We start from the raw sequence: 22,542 nt of genomic DNA on the forward strand, positions 1-22,542 counted from the left end.
TCTACGGCCTTGCATTCCTACAAAGGAGGAGGTAAGCAATGGGACAGGAAAAAAGTATCAGCAGCTAATGTGAAAGAACTGTGCTTAAAATCTTCCTATGGGTGCCAGCTGGGGAGGTACTGTTTTATACTCTTCCAAAAACTGTCAATCATTTAGGATTTATCTTAAACAATATACTGTTGAGAAAAGACAAAGAAGACACTAGTACAAGTATTCGCATAGTCTGGGTCAACAGCGAGATAACTTATGTCCTAAGTTCTTTAGGACGATTTTGCTTTTATAGAACAATTCCCCCGGGTTTGTTTTTCCTGTGAGAATGGGGGCAGTTCTGGGGTGAGGGGAATTGGTCAAGCAATTGGGCAGTAAGTACACTCGTTCTACGGAGGCTAAATGAGAGCACTGGTTGTTTACCACATCTCCTCTCACCGTAACAGATCACCTTGACACTCAGTTCACCCTGACACTAGCAACGGAACGAATTTGTTACAAATTAATGTCCAGGTCTGGCTGATCTGACCTGATTGGGAAATCGCGGCGATTTTGTTGTGTGGTCGTTGCCCTGCCAAGGTGGACACTGCGCCTGCCACAATGAACCCTCCTTCGCCAGCCACTCCACCCCACGGTCCCGGGCTCCCGCATCATCCCCTTCTGCGCAGACTCGAAGGAAGCCCCGCCTCCGCTTACTCCCACAACCGTGAACATGGAGGGCACCTTCGGCAGCCAATTAAAACTCGCATACTGGGCGGGGCGCTTTGGGGCTGGCAGAGAACGTCGGTCGAGCTCGCCCTTTGAGTGACACGAGTTCTGGCCAATCATCGGAGGTCGTGCTTCGGCCGTCCCCCTCTCCTCTGTCTGCCGCCCGGCCCAGTTGGGGAGCTGGGACCAGGGGAATGTCCCGGCCCGAGTTCGCCAGGACTCCCACTCTGTTCCGCTCATCTCTGCCGCTGTCAGCAGGGCCTGAGGTTCGCCGCGTTACGAAATGGCCGAACAGTCCGACAAAGCCGTGAAGTATTACACCCTGGAAGAGATCCAGAAGCACAACAACAGCAAGAGCACCTGGCTAATCCTGCACCACAAAGTGTACGATTTGACCAAATTTTTGGAGGAGGTGAGTTTGTGAGGCAGGATGCTGGCCTAAGTTTGGGGGGTTGCCTGCCAAGACCTGTCGTTTGCAGCATGTCGGGATAGACCTGCACGCCTCTATATCCGCACCTGAGTGTGCGCACCCGGGAGTGTTTGCTGAGTCTGCACACCTGGGAGCGGACCCTGAGTTTGTACACTTGGGTCTGCGTGCCTCCGTGTGCATCCCCGGAAGCTGCACACCTGTGTGTGCACACCTGAGGGCGACCGAGGGTGCGTAAGTTAGTTCTGCGGCTGGATCAGCGGTTTTAGCAGTCTGCAGCCCTCCCTTGTAGGGCAGGGACTGCCTCCGGAGACCCTGCGCGGGCGTGTAAGAAAGAACCATTTTGAACTTAGAGGGAAACTGAATCGCATCTGGAGCTGCCTTCCTAAGAGCTCAACCACGGAAGGATTTTAAAGATCTTTTATCCTTGAGTTTACACAAACCAGGGCTTCATCTAGGACAGGGGTCCTCCCACTTATTATTTCTGGAGTGGATTCCTAATTGGACCCAGTTGGAGATCACCCACCCCGAGAGCTGCTCTCCCCCTGGCACCTACAAGCCAGCCCCACCATCCATGCCCACCATCTAGAAGGCGCCCAGTGATTGTAAAGGTATCTAATGATAACTTCAGTGAGGTACAGTATTGGACTCCTTCGAGTCAGTGTGGCGGGCTGTGTGTGGCTTTGATGAAGAGAGGAAGAGGGACAGAGAAGTAAAAATTGCCAGTGGGACTTGATCCTTAAGCAACTTTGGAAATTGTAAAAATAACTTTGCTTAACTTAGAGGAGAACATTCCTTTGATAAGATTCTTTGCATTAGATTATAATTTTTGCAGTAAATATTGAGTCCCCCCTCCCCCAACTCTGGCTGTGAAGGAGTTTGAGTCACAAATCTTAAATCTTAGTATAACACTCCTTCATTCCCCCAGACAATGAATAGGAATGTTTAGTGGAATTCTTCACATAGTTTGTGAGAAAAATGTAGATAGAGGCCTGGTCTGAGCTGGGTCACAATTTCTATCAAAGGACATTTGTTTTGTAGAGAATGTTTTAAAAAACTTTTAAAGGTTGAAGTTTTTGTTTATTGGTAAGATATTTTACTGTTGTCTTTAGGTGATGTGCCAGAAGGTAAAACAGTGTCCCAATACAGTTAAGAGTGGTTTATAGTAGGGAGTCAGATCTGATCTGGCCCGCCCCTTCTGCTGAGCTATGGAGCTTATTTGCTATTAGAATTTCTTCAGCTAATAATCCTGCATCATATCATCAGATCTAACTGATATCAAATGTCTGTTTAACAGCTGTTCTTCCCAGAGTTCCCGTCGTGGCTCAGTTGTTAACGAATCTGATTAGGAACCATGAGGTTTCGGGTTCGATTCCCAGCCTTGCTTAGTGGGTTAAGCATCCGGCGTTGCCGTGAACTGCGGTCTAGGTCGCAGACACGGCTTGGATCCCATGTTGCTGTGGCTCTTGCGTAGCCGGTGGCTACAGCTCCGATTCGACCCCTAGCCTGGGAACCTCCATATACCACAGGAGCAGCCCAAGAAAATGGCAAAAAGACAAAAAAAAAAAAAAAAAAAAAGCTGTTCTTCTCCCTTCCTATGGTATGTGTAATTTTGGAATTTTAAGATTCAGAGTGTGCTTTCTTTATTTGTGTCTATTAAAAAGAATAGCATATGGGAGTTCCTGTCGTGGTGCAGCAGAAAGGAATCCAACTAGTGTCCATGAAGTTGCAGGTTCTATCCCTGGCCTCTCTCAGTGGGTCGGGGATCCAGTGTTTTGACGTGAGCTGTGGTGTAGGTCACAGATGCGGCTCGGATCCTGAGTTGCTGTAGTTGTGGAGTAGGCTGGAAGCTTTAGCTCTGATCTAACCGCTAGCCTGGGAACTTCCATATGCTGCAGGTGGGGCCCTAAAAAGCAAAAAAAAAAAAAAAAAAAAAGAAAAGAAAAGAAAAAAAATAGCACTTATGAAAAAATAATAGGGTATTTTATGTTACAAAGCATTTGCCATTTTTTCTTTCTTTTTTTGTGGGTTCCGTCTTGTTCAATGTGTTGTGCAGAGGGCCTCCATGGTCTCTCCCAACCAGTTGTCAGTATCACTGCTCCCCCTTCTGTTTTTGTGATAACCGAAAATGTCTCCAACTATTGTCACATGTTCCCTTGGGGACAAAAATGTCACTCCTAGTCAAGAACCATTGCCCGAGGATGTATCTTGCATAATTTTTTATGGGTACGTTTCTCAAAAGGAGATAGGAAGGGAAGATTATTACACTTCACTATAAACCAATTACTTTTACATTTCATTCTTATGAAGCAGTAAAGGGAATTGCACAGTTTTCTAAGCCAAACTGCAAACCAGCTGTTCAGAGGGTGAATTAGTTGACAGCAGATTCCTTTATTTCTCACTCAGTTTTCAAAACTCTCTCTCTACAAGTAGTTTAGGAAGAACACCTCTCAAGTAAAATGTGATGAATCGGTTTATCACTAATATATGATAACTAATACTTACAGTGAGATAACTTAAAAACTACTATTTATAGTGAGGTAAATGAAAACAAGTTTACAGCAGTTCCTGTATGCTTAAGTTTCCTCAATTGCTACTTGGTAAAATGCTCCCCAGAGGAGCCCACCTGTGAGTTGAATTTGGGACACCACTGTTTTCTGGTACTCACACCCTTCCTTCAATTAGTTTATCCGGTATCTGCTGACTTCTTATAGTGGAGACAAGAATTTGAGAGGAAGAGATATCATTTCTACCCTCAGAAACTTCCATTTGAGTAATAACACAGAAAACAATGCTGTGGACGTATGGGGGTTATAACACAGAGAGCTATGTTGTGTGGGCCAGAGCCTAGTTCAGTGGTGGGGATGGGACTGGGGTGGCTGTGTGAGACATCAGCTCTGGGCCTAAAGTCATTGATGACAGACCTGCTCCCAGAGCTGGCCTGGATTAAGAAGAAAACTGGCTGACACTGTGAAATGGGACCAATCAGAAGAATAAAGACATGCAGGAGGACACTTGCCAACCTGTTCTAGCTGGTCATCAGCAGTGCCAGCCTTCCCAGAACATCACATTCTGGGGGTCGTGTGCAGTTTTTACTATCTGTTTTCACTTTCTGTGATCATCTCTGATTAGTGCAGTGTTCTAGTCTTTGGCTTCCTGCCCTCAGCCCAGCTATCCAAGGATTCCCTGCACCTTAAACACACATCTCATTCAGAGACCTACTTGCAGGACACTCAGTGTTTCACTTCCTAGATCCCTCCTGTTCCATTACTTTATTAAGCCAGTGCTATTTACCTCATCCTTTCTTCTGAAACAGAAGGGAGCCTCAAAGATCTGTCTCTCTCCTCTTGCCTTGCCCCCTTTTCTTCCATCAATTTAAAAGCTCCAGAAATTCATGAAGCCTTTACCTGGTAACTAAATAATATCCTACTTTCCCTAATTTACCCAAATATGAAAGAAGTTCCTTGTTTGTTTTTTGGTTTTTGTCTTCCTACCTCCTAAGTGGACTTTCAGTCATTATGGGCTAGATCTCCTTATATATCATAGAAACAAAATAATGCAGGTTAAACATACAGCATATGGTCTGCACAGTAAATGCAAACTCCTCTACCAGTACAGGTCTGGGTTAGGCATGGCTTTCTTTCCATAGCATCGTATGTAGCTGAGTGCTAATATGAAATTCTAGGTAAAGGTATAAATCTGGCAGGTGATGTTGAAACAAAGAGAGTTTTATACAAATTATACCCTTCTGGCTCAAGAACACAGGTGAAGTTTCTAAGTTGTGCAATGAGCTCCACCTCTGGAAATAATGGCCATATTAAGCTGTTTTGTTTTCCAGAGGAGGGTAGACACCTGAGAGGGAGGACTGGCTCCTTTATTGCTGGTGATCTAAGTAGCAGCAGGTGTTTTGTTACTGTCTGATATTGATCTCCAAGGTTGTTAGCCTTGTTGCCTAAGTATTTTGAAATAGGGTTTTTTTTTAGTTTCGTGGGTTTTTTTTTTTTTTTTTTTCCAATTCTGGTTTTTGCATTTACATTTGTGAAGTAGAGTCTTGTCATTCCTGATTATGTTATTAGCAAGGCTAATGATTGTAGAGCTTTGCATGAAAATGTAGGCATTTAGGGCCAGGAGAAAAATTGATTTACTTTTCCCTTTCTGTGATTTTGGGCAGTAAACATTTATTTTTTCAAGTTTTTACAAGTACTGTGGAATAAGAAAAGAAAGTGTCATATAATTAATGGCAGTAATATTAACTTGCTTTCAGTTCAAGTCATTAGATGTTTAATTTGTGAAATAGACATCTTCCTAAAAAAATACCATAAAGCACAATGCCTTTGTGTCAAACTGCCTCTCTCCTTTATGTGACCAAAATGGAAACTGATTTATATAGAACATTTTCTGGTGACCCTGCGATTCTGATGCCCTGTATCTGCATCTTAGATGTTCTTTAACAGCATTCTGCCTTCTAAAGCTGTTGGCTCCTGACTCACTTTTGCTTTCAGAATCTTAGGCAGTGTTCTTTATAGCAGGTTTTGTTGTTTCCCTTGAACATGGCTGCCTACTTTGCAGAGACCAGTGATTCTAAGCCTGTGGAGCATCGATGCCCTGGAGATTCAGGAAAAGAGTTTGGGTACTTGAAATCGGTGTCCTTAGTTCTGAAAAACAGAGGACCCTGTATCTTTACCCTTGGTAGGACTGCCATATTTAGTGCTAAAATCCTACATTTTTGATAATATCCTGAATCTTATACTGAAAAACTGTAATTGCAAATGTCTTTGATGATTGTAAGATGGAAAAGTTATTATCTAACATATGTAGTTTGGTAAAATTCAGAAAGTATGAAATCCATAGGAGGAAAATATAAAGGCATCCTTGGTGGTAAAGGTGGTTCGGGCATCTTGGATAAATAGGCATAAGAGACACATCTCACAATGTACCATGTGGTGGACGTGAGCCTTGGGCAGGGCCTCTTTTATACATTTCTACTCTGTGTGTGTGGTACCTTTTTGCTGCTTTTGGGAAGAGGTTCCAAGAGTGCTTGTGAAGCAACTTTGTTTTGAAAGAGTTTAAAAAAAAAAATCCAACACTTGACATTATTGACTTTTGCTTTCTGTTTATCTTTAAGGCAGTTAGAAGTTCTAACTAAAGAAGGCAGAATGGATTATGCAGGTCAGTTTGGATAAATCAAAGAATAAATTATGCCCATTTCTACTTAATACAGATATCTATTGTGGACTAGAGCTGACAACAATGCTGACAACTAGAGCTGACAACAGCCCTAACCCTCTCACCCTCACCCTAACCCTCTATACACTTTTTTACATGTTGATGCTTATCACAGGGTACCCATGGTGGCCATACTAAGTGACCACAGTAACACAAGGACTCACACACCAGGGAGAGCTTGTTTTCCTCAGGTCTTGGTTCTCTTTAGTAATTGAAGAGACTCGGTTGATTACTACCCATCTCCTCTCTTGATTTATTTGGGTGTGTATTTTTGTCAGAAAAGGAAATGTATGGAAACATTTTTTAGCCCCTTCAGTATATAAATTCTCTTAAAAGTGCAGCTGTAGCAAGTAATATCATGTTTGTCCTAAAATTGGCCATTGTTGTCAGCACTAGTCCATGTTAAAGCACTCGGAAAAATGGCCTGAGGTAGCAACAGACTTAACTGAGGATTTAAGTAGCAGTGGCTCAAAGCCATAAAGTTTTGAACTTGGTTTTTTTTGGGAACAGCCACTTAACTTGTATTTTATTAGCTGGCTGCTTGTGTCTTTCACTGAGTCCTGTGTGGAGACCAGGAGAGTGATGTGGCACTATGTTCACACTGGGTGAATAGAATGTGGCCTGTGTGGCCTGTTGGTCAGTGACCTCTGGTTAGTGAGATCTGATGTCTCGGGGGTGATGGCAGGAGGTCACTTACTTACCCCATGGAATGAATCATGTCTCTAGTCAAGCCCATGAGTTCATCACAGCCAGATGATGGCAATGAACAGGCACTGCTACTGAGAAGACCTGAAAGCAGAATGGACTTGGTGGAGGGTGGCATTAACTGCCTCTGAGCTCAGTCGGGGGCCTTCTGTGTCTGGCATGCTGGGGTGGCAGCATGTGGCCTTTCTGTGACGAAGTCCCCCTGGGTGTGTCAGTTTCTACCTATTTCTTTGAGAATCTGCTATTGGTAACCCTTGGCAGGCTGTTTGGTGAGCTTCACACGGCTGTGTCAAAAAATGGCCAGGATAGGAAGTACATTCAGCCTGCCTTTCCCTCTTTCCATCTTCTTCAGAAAATGTTAAGTAAATGCCGTCCACACTCCCGCCCCTGTGGAAGTCCCCATTGGGTTAGCAGTGAAAGCACTAGCAGTGGACACTTCCTGAACATTGGCTGACATTCAGCATGTGCTTGACAGAATGCCAAATGCTTTTTGTGTGTAAAACTCTTCTTTGCCTTTGTACTTTTAATCCCGGAAACAGTCCTTTCAGATTGTAGGTGGTGGTAGTAGTGCTCACCTTTTTAAAGTAAGAAAAAAGTAGCTTGGGAGGTTCAGTAACTTGCTCAAGTTACACATCCAGTGAGGACCCATACCAAGATTTAAATCAGGGACCAGGACTGCAGTGCTTCTGTTAACTCTGTGACTAGGGCATGAGACCTAAGATAGCTAGAACAGCTTTCAAAGAAAACAGCCACTCAGTTCGGACACAGTTGCTATTTCTTGCCTTGAGATTCCTCCCCCCTGCACACACACATCCTGGGTTCTCCATAGGATCCAAGGAGAAAGCAAAGGGAAGTTGTGACAAAAGAAAAAAGAAAAAGAAAACCTTTGAAAAGCCAAAGCAGATGGCTTTTCTTTCCATCCGCTATCATTTTACTATCGCCTTCTAGAAGGTGAAGGAAACAGCCTTTCCATTTTCCTACAGGGGAGTTTTTAAGTAGAGTTCTGGAGGAATCTTTAAGCATGCAATTTGTTCCCAACACAGATGACATCTGGATGATCTTAAGAATTGTTACTCTTTTGGTTAAGACAGAGATTTTTGGGCATGTGTGTCGCGAGACATGTTTTTCCTATCTTCTTGCTTGATCATCCACTGTTGTGAGACACGTGTGCGAAGAGGTTAAATGTTTTCCAAAGGCCACCTAAATAACTGGCCAGGAAGAGCTTGTTCTGTGTGGAAATCTGATGAGGTTACTACTCTGATAAAATCCTTCTGTGGTTTCAGTCAATCCCCTGCCTGTCCCTTCCCTCTACCTCACTGATTGCATCCTGTGCTCCTAGCTGTGGGTGGTACTGTGTTTCCTTGTCAGCCAACTTCCCTGTCCTATCCCATTTAACTTGTTCCTGGGGGGCCTCAGGAAGTTCTCTCCTCTTTCCTTCATGCTACCATTTTTTTTCCACCTTCCTTTCTTGTTGCTGTAGTTGTTAGACTATCTGTTTCTTCAGGGCACACCTCCTGACATAGTCTTCAGTGGGATTTCACTCGTTGCATCACATTGGCTGTTGCTTTATGAGTTTTCAGTTTAGGTGATATATGTTGCCGTTATGTTAAAGGATGTACTTTCTAGAAGAACGTTAAAAACTTCATTTTGTGAAAACAGTTTGTCATTTTTCTGCTTAGTTCCTTTCCGGGGAACAGGATCAAAATGGCAGAGGACTAAGACGTAGTGCTCACCTTTTCCTGCAAACACATCAAAAAAACCATCTACATGTGGAACGACTGGCACAGAACATCTACTGCTTAGTTCCTTTCCATGGCTTCCCATTGCTTTTAGAGTAAAATTCCATCTCTCTGTCCTGATGTAATAAGCTCTGCACGATCTGGTCCCCTCCTCCCTGTCCCATCTCAGCTGGTAACAGTATCCCCTCATCCAACACACCCAATTGCTCAGGGCCTTTGTGTGTCTCAAACAAGTCAGACTTGTTTCTGCCTTCAAAACTTTGTGCTAGTTTCCCCTCTGCCTGTCACCACCCTCTTTAGGTCCCTGCTTAAAGTTTTTTCCCAGAAAGGAAGAGTTTCTGTCTCATCCTGCAGTGTCAGAGGGTCATGGGCCCTGTGTTTTCCACTTTCCCTTGGCTGTCTGCTCCAGTGTTGTGACTTTAAATGTGCTGACAACTACTGGATTCTATCTTCAGATCACAAAGCCTCCCTCCTATACTTTGGATTCCTGTATGCACAACCCTACTTACACCTCCACTCTGAGATCTCTAATATGCCTCTCAAACCCAGCATGTTCAAGACTAAACTGACCTTCACACAACTTGCTCCACTGCCACCTTCCTCATCTCAGTGATGACAATTCCATCTGATGTCAGGTGGAAAACCCTGGGGTCATGCCTGATCCTGTTCTTCCCGTCACACCCATACTGAATTCCCCAGGACATTCAGTGGGCTTATCTTTAAAATGAAGTCAGAGTCTAATTTCTCTGAGCACCAGCACCTCCCCGCTGCTGTCCCTTACCCCTGACTATGTACTCTCCCAGGAGTAGAGTGACTTTTTAAAATGCCAGATCATATCATTTCTCTGTTTAAACCCTTCAATGGCTAATATATATACCACCCAATTTAAGATTTTGGCTGTAGTTGCAATAATCAAGAGAGTGTGGTCCTAGCAGAGAGACATATTTATAGATCAATAAAACAGAGTAGAGGACCCAGAAATAGACCCATGCAAATACTTCCAACCGATTTTTGACAGATGCAAAAGCAGTTTGATGGAGGAAGGATAGCCTTTTCAACAAATGATTTTGGAACAAATGGACATAAGTAGTCAAAAATATAAATCTTGCACTAAACTTCATGCTTTATATAAAAATTAACCCCAAATAGATTGTAGATCTAAATATAATTTTTTTTTTTTAAATTTTGAAGAGACTTAGGTTTAGGCAAAGAATTCTGAGACACAACAATGAAAGCATGATTCATATAAGAAAAAGTAGATAAATTGGACTTTCTAAAAATTTAAAATTTCTGTTCTTTAAAAGATCCTGTTGGAATTCCCTTTGTGGCACAGCAGAGTTGAATCCGACTAGGAACTGTGAGGTGATGGGTTCAATCCCTGGCCTTGCTCAGTGGGTTAAGGATCCGGTGTTGCTGTGAGCTTGGTGTAGGTCACAGATGCAGCTTGGATTTGGCATTGCTGTGGCTCTGGCGTAGGCTGGCAGCTACAGCTCCGATTGGACCCCTAGCCTGGGAAACTCCATATGCCATGGATGCAGCCCTGAAAAGACCGGGAAAAAAAAAAAAAAAAAAAAAAAAAGATCCTGTTAAGAGGATGAGATGACAGAGCCACTGACTGGAAGAAAACTTTGTCTAATCTTGTATCTGACAAAGGACTTAAATCCAGAATATATAAAGAATTTTCTAACCTCAACAGTAAGGAAACAAATAAGCCAAATAGAAAAATGGAAAAAAGACTTGACTAGACATTTCCTCCAAGAAGATATATGGATGGCAAATAAACATGTGAAAAGATGTCCAACATCATTAGCTGCTAGGAAAATGCAGATTCCTCTACAGTGAGATACTACAACATACCTGTTAGAATGGCTAAAGTAAAAAAATGGTGGTAACCCAAATGCTGGGGAGAGTGTGGAGATACTGAGTCAGTCATGTATTGCTGGTGAGAATGCATGATGGTGGGGACACTCTAGAAATCTATCCATTTTAAAAAGCTGAACATACACTCATGATATGACCCAGCAGTAGCATTCCTTGGCATTTGTGCTCAAGAAATGAAAACTTATGCCCACATTAAAGCCTGTATGCAAATCCCATCAACTAGAACAATGCTGGCACAGAGAGATGACTTGATATTGATTGGTTGAATAATTAAAAGTTTTTGAGTATAAGTATCAGATAACCCACCATTTTTTTTTTTTTTTAACTGTATCTGATACAGAAAGGCTGTTGGGCTGGCAGCTTTATGTGCAAAGCCCCAAAGTGGAAAAAATTCCCATGTTCATCATTGGGTCGGTGATTAGACTGGTATACCCACAGAGGGGATACGACTCAGCATTAAAAGGGGAACAAAGCATCCTGAATTGGCATCAAGAGTACTACACTAAGCAAAAAAAGGGTCTTAAATGATTACACATAGTGTGAATCCATTCTGTGACTTTCTCAGAATGACAAGATCAGATGTGAAGGACAAGACAAGAGGTGACTTCAGAGGGGCAGTACGGGGAGTGCCTTTTTGGTGACAGAATGGTCCTGCATTGTGTGAATCCACATGTGCCACATACCAGGACACAGAGACACACCAACACACACATGCAAGTGTACACAGCCACTCTCTTGAGTCAGTCAGTCTAGTGACTTGTGTCATACCAAGATATTTGCTGGTTTTGACAATATACTGCACTTAAGTAAGATGTCACCCATTGTGGGAATCCGGGTGATGGATACATGGCACCTCTCTGCAGCTGTTTTCAATATAAAGAGTTAAAACAAAAAGCATCTTTATCAGATCCCTTTCTTTTGTGGTTGAAGCCAAGCCTTTAAGGCAGCTAGCTACAAGGTCCCACGTCACTTGGTATGTTGTTCCATCTAATTCTACCTCTGATATCTCATCCCTGCATGTCCTGCGTCAGGCATGCTGGTGCCCTTGCCCTACAAACATACCAGGAACCCTCCCACCATCAGCCCTTTGCACTGGAAGGTTATCCTCCCAGATATCAGCATGCTCCCTCCTTCACTTTCTCAACAGGGCCTCTTCTGATCACCCCCATTTATAGTTGGAAGTTTCCCCACCCCCCTGCACTCCTGACCCTGCTTTGTGTTTTCTTTTTCCTATAGCACATATCACCTTCTAACAGAATGTGTAACCTGTTTATCATGTTTATTGCTTATCTGCCTCCCTTCACTGGAATGTATTTTCTGAGTGCAGGATTTTTTTCTGCTGTATTCCCTGATATATCCCAGCTCAGGAACAATGCTGGCACAAAGAAGAGACTCAATAAAAATAGTTGTTTATTGAGTGAATAAGTAAAAGTTTATAAGTATAAAATATTAGAAAATGCATGCAGAATGGCTTTTCGGCCAGCTTGAATAATTTCCTTATAGCTTGTTTTATTTCTCTCTTGCCTCCAGTTGTCTGTTTTAGCCAATTTTTTAATTCTTAATACCAGCTATAGAAGGAAAAATAGGCCTAATGGTGTTGAGGGAAAAAAAACAAAGGAGAGGACTGGTTCCACCCTCAATTCTCCTTTCCTTCTGCCCTCGGTCTCAAATTATAGCCTGTCCTTGTCCTCTCATCTCTTGGCCATTCTAATTCAAGATGGATCCTAGAGCAGACCGAGGAATAGCCCCTCTTAAGATCATAACCTGTCTGCCACTGCACCCTCAATTTTGTGATTTTGCTTGTTTTTATGAGGAACATTGGGTTGAGTTGGGTCACAAGGCAAGTAGTGTGTGTTCCAACACCTCTCCTGGCCTCATTGTCCCTTGCTTTTCTTGTCCCTCAGAGGTGGCCCTGTCCCTGCTCTTTCCCTTTACCCCATGGTCATTACCTACCTCTCAACTGGGGACTTATGTTCCCTTCAGAGATCAGAGGAATAGTTATGTCGCCAATCAATTCACTTATTTCACCTAATGAGACAAGTTTAGTGATGGTAGAATTAAAAATATTGGTTAGGGCATACTGACTAAATGCAAAATTACATTTGCTTTGTTCTATATTTTAGGCCAAATATTTACTGTCTCAACTCAAGAGCCAAGAATAATTTTGCTTCTCTGTTTTTCAAAGAGAGAAAATTTTAACAGCATTCTGCAGGATAGTTAATGGCTCACAGCTGTATTAGCAGTTCTCAATCTGATGACTTTGAAAAGTTATTTCATATAGAAATTGTTCTTTGTCTTTACAATATGTTGTTTTCAATATGTTGTTTTCTTTATCCTTACAATATGTTGTCGTTTGGCTCTGTGGCTTAGTAGGATTGAGCCACAGAGATCCATTGAAGATGAAGGGCATTGTGGAAAGAAGGGGTCCCTTGGGGTTTTGAGTTTGCTTCTGGACTTGGCTTCATCAGTTTACAGGGACCAGATACCATGTGGGGTTCTGTCTGAGGTTCAGTACTACTTTCTGGCAGTATTGAACGAGGGTGGTGAAAGGGAACTAAATTGATATTGAACATCTATTACAGGCCAAACATTCTATTAATTATATCATTCAATCTTCTCTGTAGTTTAAGGTGGGAGAGGTATTTAATTATGGAGAAATGTAAGCTCAGGAAGATCTAGTACCTTCCTGGGTTGCTCTGCAGGATGCGACAGAGCCAGACCTTGAATTCAGGCTCCTCTGCTTCCAAACCTGGGCTTCTTCTGTAACACAGATGAACGTAGATGTTGCCTGGACGTAGAAGCCGTGGCACCTGGAAAACAAACTGTAACAAATGTGAAGGGGCTTATGGCCAAACACATGATTACGAGGGGTATAACTTAGCATTCTGATAAGCAATATGGGAGAGGGTTACTTATAAAGTAATTGAGAGATGACATGTGCTTAATTCTCCTTTCTAACTGCCTCTCCTAATCCAGTAACAAAAACAAGTGAAAAGATTATCAAACAATGCATTTTTATTAAAGTAAAATCAGTTATTTACAGTGCCTGCAGTGCCTCCAGCATACCATTGTGTCTCTGCCTCTGCGCCTTTGTGTTGTCCCTTTCCTCTGTGTAGAATATCCTCCCACCCCTTTTACCTGTGAATAAACCACTGAAGCTTTCATACTGGAGTCCGAGTGACTCCAGTCCCTTCTTGCCTCTGACTCCCAGGAGGGGAGGTCATCCCTCCTCTGTTGTGCTGTGGCTCTGCACCCGTGCTTATATGTTTAGCTACAGCTTATCTTTATGTCACTAGACTGAGCACAGGGGCCATGACTTACCTATCTTGGAAAACAACCAAGCAGATGTTTTAAGTGAGCAGGTGGGTCTCATAAGCCATCTGGGTGAATGCAAAGGTGGGCCTTGTTTTATATTTCATCCCTTCATCTTCATGGTGAAATGGAGAGAAGTAATTCAGATGGTGCCTGTGAGTCTCTGGTCCCTAAGCGTTAGTGTTCATTGGGAAGGTACACAGAAAGCCCTGAGGCAGTGCAGACACAGGTGCCAGTTCCTCCACCACGTCCACAGGGAGGCCGAGCAGAGCAGAAGTCTAAGGAACCCAACCTGCTTTGAGGCCATCACCCTTTGCCTTCTCAGAAAATCAGCATCTAGAAATGATAGGAAAATTCACCTATCTTATTCTTTTTTCTAAATTCTATGTAAATTGTTTGTACTCCAAACAGTTGTTTTCATTTTTTGGCCTAACTATTGAAGATAATCTCTTTAAATAAATTTTTTTGCCAAGTCATTGCTTATGGACACTCTGATTGTGCTATCTTTTTTGTCTGTGTTAAGTGTTTGGATTGAAAGATCCTATTTAAAACTCTAAAACTGGTGGACTTTGAGTCCACATAACATTACATTTAAGTGAAAGGGTTTTTCTGTAGTTATTGTTTGTTTTTGCTCAGTTAAGCAAGACCTCGGATGGAATGACCTTGACCTGACATGTACTGCGATACTGCAATGTAGTTCTGCATACCCTTCTGGGTTTTTTTGAGGGGGATAGCCTCACAGACAGAGCCAGACAGAGCCATGTGTGTACTCTGAATCTTCCTTAGTTGGTAAGACCCAGGGAAGCAGAGCAAATAGCAGTATTTCTTGGGGTCTAGAAGTGAGAGAGCTTCCCCCACAAGGTCCCAAAAGAGAAATGTATGAAGAAACTTTATTTTTAAGGCATCAAAGTCGCTTTGTTCAAAAAATAAGAACATGGCCGTTTAATTTGCCCATTTGGAAAAGGGAGGGAAGGTTAAACTATAAGACCCCAGAATTCTGGTCCTGCTCCACCATGAACCATTAGTATGACACTGGGCTTAATTTCTCTGGATCCCAGTTTCTCTGTCTGTGAATTTTAGGATATTGGATCTCTGAACTTACAAGATTTTAGCCTTCAGCCTACACTTTTGTGCTAAGATCTCCAGCTGAGTTTTACAAAGCTTTTGATGCGATGCTCACAAAAGAAGTAGAGGATGGCTGGACTTTCGGAAAGCTGAGAGTGGTTTCTTATTAAGGCTAGAGCCTGTGGATAGGTAAGAGGGGAAGAGAGGGGTTTGGAGAGGCCTGAACTATGCTGCCCATGGCATGTCTGCAGAGGTGCTCTGTGTATTTGCATTTTGAGCCCTCTGTTCTAACCGTGATAGGCTTGTTCAGTATTTTGTCTTGTCTTTCTGCTCTTCCAGAACCCACTTGGTCCTTATTTGCCACTTCACACAGGTTCTGAAGACCCTACATAATTTGGTGCATTCTAACCTTCCTGCCTGAACTAGGATTCTCCAGGAAAACAGAACCAATAGGAAACACTTACACATACTTTATATGTATGACAAATTTATTATAAGGAATTGGCTCCGACAGTGATGGAGGGCGATAAGTCCCCCAGTCTGCCATCTGCAAGCCGGAGCCCCAGAAAAGCTGGCGGAGTGATTGTCTGAGTCTGAAGGCCTGAGAACTAGAGAAGCCAATGGTGTAAATCCCAGTCTGAGGGCAGGAGAAGAAGAGATGGGATGTCCCAGCTCAAGAGTGACAGGAAAATAGGAGTGGATTCCTCCTTCCTCCCCTTTTGCTCTGTTCAAGTTCTCTGTGGATTGGATGGTGCCCTTCCACATTGGAGAGGGCCATCTTCTCTACTGAGTCCACTGATTCTAATGCTCATCTCATCCTCAAATACCCTCCCAGACACACCCAGAAATAACATTTCATCCAGGTATCCCTGGGCCCCAGTCAAGCTGACACATAAAATGAACCATCACACAGCCTCGCATATTTTACTTTAATTACACTCACCTCTTCATGCAACCCAAGTACACCATGTGTATTTCAGCCATCAGGCTTTCATTCATGCTCTTATTCTTCTTGAGCTTATTCATCTTTATCCACTTTATCTAAATCCTAACTCTACTAAAACAATCTAAATTATTTTTTTAAGAAGCTCCTACTGTTCGAGGCTTCTACTTTGTTCAGTCAACAGTTGAGATGGTCCCTTAATATTTCTCTGATTGTTTAATGTACATGATGAGCATTGTCCTAATTTGGCTTTAAGTTTCTTGACACTCAGTTATATTTATCCATGTCTTTTATGTGTTCAGGACTTTAATACAGTGCCTGGCACATGGTATTTCTTGACCAAATGATTCATGTAGTAATTAGAATTAAGCTCAGAAGAACCCCCAAATAACCATGCTTGAACAAGGCAATTATTCATCTGTCATAAAGAGATGAGCTTTGCATTCCAAGTCTGGCGTGCTAGTTGCGTTTCATCAGGCCCTCAAGGGCCTACTCTTCTAGCTTTTTTTCATCCATCCCCAGGGTCTGCCCCTCATCTTCATGTTCAAAGGCAACCTTTCCATTCCACACAGCAAGATGAAGCGAGGGATGAAGAGAAATGGGAAAGGGGCACACCACTCTGAAGGGAAGACTTCTGGAAGGTTCTCCTGACATGTCTACTCACATTCCATTAGTTAGAATTTAACCATGTGGCCCACTCAGCTGCAAGTGAAGCTGAGGAAATGTATTTTAGTTTACTGTTTCCCAGCTAAAAGTTTAAGTGGGGAGGTGGAAGGGTCAAAAAATTTGAGGATGAATATTCTAGCAGTGGTATATAAGATGGTTAAGAATGGGTTGAGGAATTAGAAAGGGAAAGGCCGGTTTGACCAGAGCCATGAACTTGATGAGAAATGCTCTTGGGTTTATTTATAAGAATGTAAGCCTTTCTTTTTTACACAAACAAGACCTTTTAACCTTTGACTTTTGAAATTTTATAATTTGTTTTTCCAAAGCCACTAAAATGCAGGAATTCTGGGAGTTAAGTTCAAAGACTAAGCAAGCATATTTTTCTGTGTCAAGCCTAAGAGTATTTCATTTATGAAATTATTTGCATTAAAGAGAAACATAACTAGCAAAAATAATTCCAAAAAGATAATGTAGACCCATTTTTATTTTCTGGGTAGAGAATCTAAGGAACTGTTAATGGCCATAGAAGCAAACAGTAGAAACTCAGGATGGACCTGGAGAGTATTTTCACTTGATAATCAGTTTCCGAATTAATAGTAGTTGTAGACTGAATATTTGAATCTAGAGTGATTCAACATTTTGATTTTACCTACAACATTTTCTTTCTGATTAAGATTATTGCCTTCTTATTAAGAATTTATTTATTGAAAGCATCTGTATCAGAAGGGGCATCTAAGTTTATCATTTTTATTTTCCTGGCTTTTATAGATCCATTTTAGTGTATTATCACTAATATTTACTGTAATGTTAAATATGAAGTGTAATTTTCCTATAATTAAAAAAAATTATCTAGTAGAATCTCAACATCGCATTTATTCCTTTAACATTTTTTTCTCTTTGGCTTCATTCTAAGAAGCATTTGCGACATCACCCTTTTTATGTTGATTTTAACATAAAAAGACTTTATGATTTTAGAATTCTTGGCCTCATAACATATGAAAATGATCCAAGACCTCACCTTCATTGATTGTACTTATTCTATTCCTGAACCCTGATATCTTTGCACTGTTGTGCTCTGGTAAAGCACCTTATGCTGTTTTATCCTGATTTTATTTTTCCCCCCATATTTGGGAATTTGGACTCTTGTTTTTTTTTTGTTTTTTTTTTTGTCTTTTTGCCATTTCTTGGGCTGCTCCCGCGGCATATGGAGGCTCCCAGGCTAGGGGTTGAATCGGAGCTGTAGCCACCGGCCTACGCCAGAGCCACAGCAACGCAGGATCCAAGCCGTGTCTGCAACCTACACCACAGTTCACGGCAACGCCGGATCATTAACCCACTGAGCAAGGGCAGGGACCGAACCCGCAACCTCATGGTTCCTAGTCGGATTCGTTAACCACTGCGCCACGACGGGAACTCCTGGACTCTTGTTTTTATTTGAGAAAGGTTACATGTTGTGTGTGGTGTTGTATGTTTCTCTCTCACTACTGGTTGTTCCTGAAGTGGAGAGTATCCAGGGGTCATAGGGTGAGGTAGGTACACTAAGAAGACCTCCTCAGGACTGGCCTTCATCTCTTGAACAGTGCTAGTGTGACATTGATGGGCCATGGAAGCATTGCCCATCAGTTTGGGGTCATGTTCTTCTTTGCACTGATATAGGGGATAAACCATTAAGCCCCATAGCTTTAAATGGGCCACGTGTCTTCTTGGTAAGATTCTTGGAACTTGGTTGTAAGTGAAGCTTATCATATGGTCTCTGAGGGGAGACTGTGAGTGTGGGGTTAACCCTGATAACTGGTATCTCTCCTGAAGGAGGCAATTCCGAGAGCACTTGAACTCCACCTGCACTGAGTGTTTTTCAGATTAAAGCAAATTTTTACTAGTAGGATGTATTTGGAAAGAGGTAGAGTCAGAGGGCTCATGGCTAGGCCAGCTTCGTAAGTGAAGGGTGACATATCGGTCATTGGGTTTAAGTGTGTGGATTTTTCACAGCAGGTAACTCAACAGTGTTTACCTGAAAACACTGGCATGATACTTATTAATTGAAGGTGAGGTACCTAAAGTAACACAACATTGTGAATCAAATACTTCAATTAAAGTAAAAAGATGAAGTGAGAATCCGGGCTTGTTTCTGTTTGTTAGCATTGTCCAAAGGCCTGTAAATATTGCTTAATTCAGTGTGGCTATTTGGAGTGAAGAAAAATTTATCAAGTTTGTAATATTTTTCTTTCTCTCTTTCTTTTTTTTTTTGAGTTCTCACATTTTTTGGAAAACACGTGATACACCTTTTAGATCATTGAGTACCATGCAAGTTCTGTGAGCATCATTAATTGGGGGTGACCAATTAAATGGGCGACCTCTCTTTCCTGTCAGTCGTTTGTCATGTTGCCATATTGAGGGTTCCTTTGTTACCTATACTCCAACTGGAATGACCTGTCTTCTCCTTAAACTTTGAAATTCACTTAAAACTTTTTGTTTTCTGCCTTATTTGCATTCCTCTCACTTTTGTATGTATTTGGCAGACCTTTGACTTTGATAAATTTTCAAATGCGCAGGTACAGTAACAACTGAATTTCCTGTGTTAAATGAGGTGTAACTGAAAAGCCTAAGAGACCACTTCAGTTCTTTAGAGAGTGTAAAAGGAAGGCTAAAGCCATAAAACATTTATGTTAAAATAATAGAAACCAGAGTGATGTACTCTATAGCATGCTAGCTTTTATTGCCCTGTCATTAAACAGACAAGAACATCTTACTCTCACCCTGTAATGCCCAAGGGTTGGTAAAATGGTAAAAGAGGTCAGGCTTGATCCTCAAACCTGCCACACAGAAGAGCAGTTTGGTCTGAACTGTCTTCAGCTTTTATAGTGGCCTCTCCTTGGATAAGTCTGTTAACAAAAGCAGTTTGGTTTGTGTTAAACTCTTGTTCTAACAGTGACCCTTAACTACGGGCTTCCTCATCCTGAAAGGAGGTACTACCAAAGCTGTGTGGTCGCCTGCAGCTTCTTTCATCATCACACCACACAAAGGAGCACCCTTCTCAGTATACCAAGCTCACCTTTATTCACACACCCACAATAAATGTCTGTGCAAATGAAATGCCTTTTTAGTTTTCACCTAAGTTGTCTCTGTCTCTTGAAAAATGTCATTGTCCATAGGTACACTTTTCAATATGGTAGCTAGTAGACAAAAACGGCTAGTTAAACTTAATAAAGTTTACATAGTTTCTCAGCCCAATTTCAAGTGTTCGGTAGCCAGTTGTGACTAGTGGCCACCATATTGCACCATTTAAGTATAGACTATTTCCATCATTGCCAAAAGTTCTAGGACTATGCAGATTTGGAGCACTTAACTAGAGCAGGTTTTGTGAAGGTGCCACATTTTTATTGTTTGTTTCTATACAGACCAGTCATTTGCGGAATCATTTACACACAATTATAAGCCATTTCTGAAATCACATATTTCTGGGAACCAAGTTTTGAATGTCTGGCAACAAACCCATTGCTTTATTATACTTGACTTTGTCTTTACTTTCATCACCAAAAGGTGACTTTTTAAAGAGCCATTTGTCAAAAAAAAACCCCAAAGCTTTTATCACAGTAGTAGATACTGCATCAAAAATAAGTTGAGAATGATCTAATTGTTGTGTGATAGGAATGCTGGGGCAGCACTCACAGTAGCTAAGTGACACACTTTCCCTTTTGCCCTTAGGAAAGTGATTAAAGTTCTTGCTTCAGCAGTGCCGCATGTTACTATGTTTAGGACCTCTTGAGTCACTCATGAGTAGTGAAAACTGAGGCTGTTATCAGTGAAGGCCAAGGCCTTTTCAGTGTGATTTCTTTAACCTCAAATTAATTTCTTGCTTCTTCAGGATCAAATCATGTCAATTTTTCATGTACTTTCATGTGTCCCGCACAATGCTTTGCATATAGAAGATAGTAAATATTTTGATATAATGAATTACACACCAGTTGAATATGAAATTACATGGTTCCTGAATGGTAAGAACTTTATAGTTCAGGAGAAGGAGAGGGGTGTGAATCAGAACAGTTGGAATGAGAAGGTCACCATCCGTCACTTAACTGGTTGTATATACTAGTTCTAAAACCATTGGTTAATCATTTGTACTTAAATCCTTTATTTATCCAAAATTACTTAAATTTTTTTTGTATTTGCTATGTGCCAGGCATGGAACTAGGTACTGGGCAGCAGTGATGAGCAAAGCAGACCAAAGTCTCTGTCCTCATGAATCTTACAAAGAGATTGATGCAAGTAGAACTTCAGGAGTGCTAAGTGCTATGAAGGAAGATACAGGGAGGGGATAGAGGGCATTTTGTGGGGGTGGGACAGACTTTTTTGGACAGGCAGATCAGCCAAGGGCTCTGAAAAGCTGACATTTGAGCAGAGATAAATGAGGGGACAGATGAAATCCCATAAAGGCTTGGGAGAAGAGCATTCCAGGCCAGAGGCAGGCATGAGGGTTCTGAGATGGGGAGCGATTTGACACATCTGGGGGCCTGTCAGAAGACTGTGTGGCTGGAACTCATACGAGACCCTTATAGGAAGGGGTGAGACTTTGGATATTTACAAATGTGGGGACCTGTCATCTTAAGTCTGTCACTAGACATGTCTGTTTTGCTTTTCTACTTTACCTGTTACCTCTCTCACTTCCACTATGACCAGCCAGCTTAGTTCAGACTAAGCTTACTCCTGAAAATCCTCATTGCATGACGGGGTAAGGAAAGTGGATTATGAGAAGGATTGAGAGGGAGCCTGAGACTAGTTAGGGATAGTTGTGATTGTCCATGCACAAGATGTAAAAGTTCCATTTGGTATGTTACATTTGGGACATGCACTAAACATTGAGTGAATGGGTGAATAGGCTATTGCATGTAGAAGGAGTCAGGAGCTCAGGGGATGTCTCATGAACTGCACTCATTAGAGAACAGATGGTATTCTGGGTTGGAGACCAGGTAACATCATCAGGAGAGCTAGTACAGGTAAAATAAGAGAGCACCAGGACTGGAGAAGATTAGGAGTGGCCAGTGAGGTTGAAGGGAAACTGGAAGAGTCTGTTGTATTGGAATCCATGTGAAGAAAGCACTTCAAGGAAAAGAGATCCACTGTGCCAGCTTTGCTGAAAGCATTTATGCCGTGAGCAGTAGAAAGCCAGTTGCAATTTTAGGACCATTTTAGCCACCATTCAGTTTATACCATAAGTATTTACTGTGTCTTCCTGAAAGTACCCTTAGGAATGGATAGAGGTGTCTCCTGAATTACGGATTATGTCAGTCTTTAACCTTTTAAAATTTATTTCCTGTTTATTTTCCTGCAAATAACCCTTAAATGCAAAAAGATGGCAAAAGTTAAAAGCCATTTCTAGTTATTTTATTGGAATTTTCTGGTTTGTATCTGGGGATTCTCATATGCTGTCAGTGCAAGGTGGGAATTGAGGACCTTATACTAAGAGGAGATTTCATAGAAGCAGACAGGGAGTTACTGACTCATGGATATGTGAACATAGTGAGTATGTGGGGGAGGTGCTCTAGGAACCAGGTTTCCTACCCCCTAAGCCAGGTTTCCTACCCCCTAAACCTGGTTTCCTTCCATGATCCATTCCCAGAAGTTGGCACCATCACCCATTCAATGGTACAGGCCAAAAATCTGCGTCATCATGCAGTGTCTTATCTTGTCTCTCATCCATTCACTCTGACAGAAGTCCTGCCATTCGCTCTGCATTCCACGTTGCCACTAGCCTGCCCTACGCTACCGTCATCTCTTGCTTAGATTATTGTAATGACTTCCCCAGACCCTCCCCTACTCTCATATTTATTGTCCACTCTGAAGACCAAGTTATCTTTTTAAAACTAAATCTGATTTTGTCATTT

The 22,542-nt window shown here is 42.0% G+C and overlaps 1 protein-coding gene across 2 annotated transcripts in view; it reads left to right on the plus strand.

Annotated features, from left to right (window-relative positions):
- The first annotated feature begins 903 nt into the window (after nt 1-903).
- The window catches only part of CYB5A (cytochrome b5 type A), a 35,551-nt gene continuing 13,912 nt past the window's right edge, over nt 904-22,542 (plus strand). Inside the window, 1 exon segment of one of the 2 annotated variants that reach the window (NM_001001770.1) lies at nt 904-1,108. In NM_001001770.1, coding sequence (NP_001001770.1) covers nt 980-1,108 — 129 coding nt within the window. In that variant the 5' untranslated portion in view covers nt 904-979. 2 annotated transcript variants of the gene reach the window in all.

The sequence above is a fragment of the Sus scrofa genome, chromosome 1 (genome assembly GCF_054392235.1).
Source record: "Sus scrofa isolate SSC_HxYL_T2T_F1_AM1 chromosome 1, Sscrofa_HxYL_maternal_Yorkshire_Landrace_v2.0, whole genome shotgun sequence".
Classification (NCBI taxonomy): Eukaryota; Metazoa; Chordata; class Mammalia; order Artiodactyla; family Suidae; genus Sus; species Sus scrofa.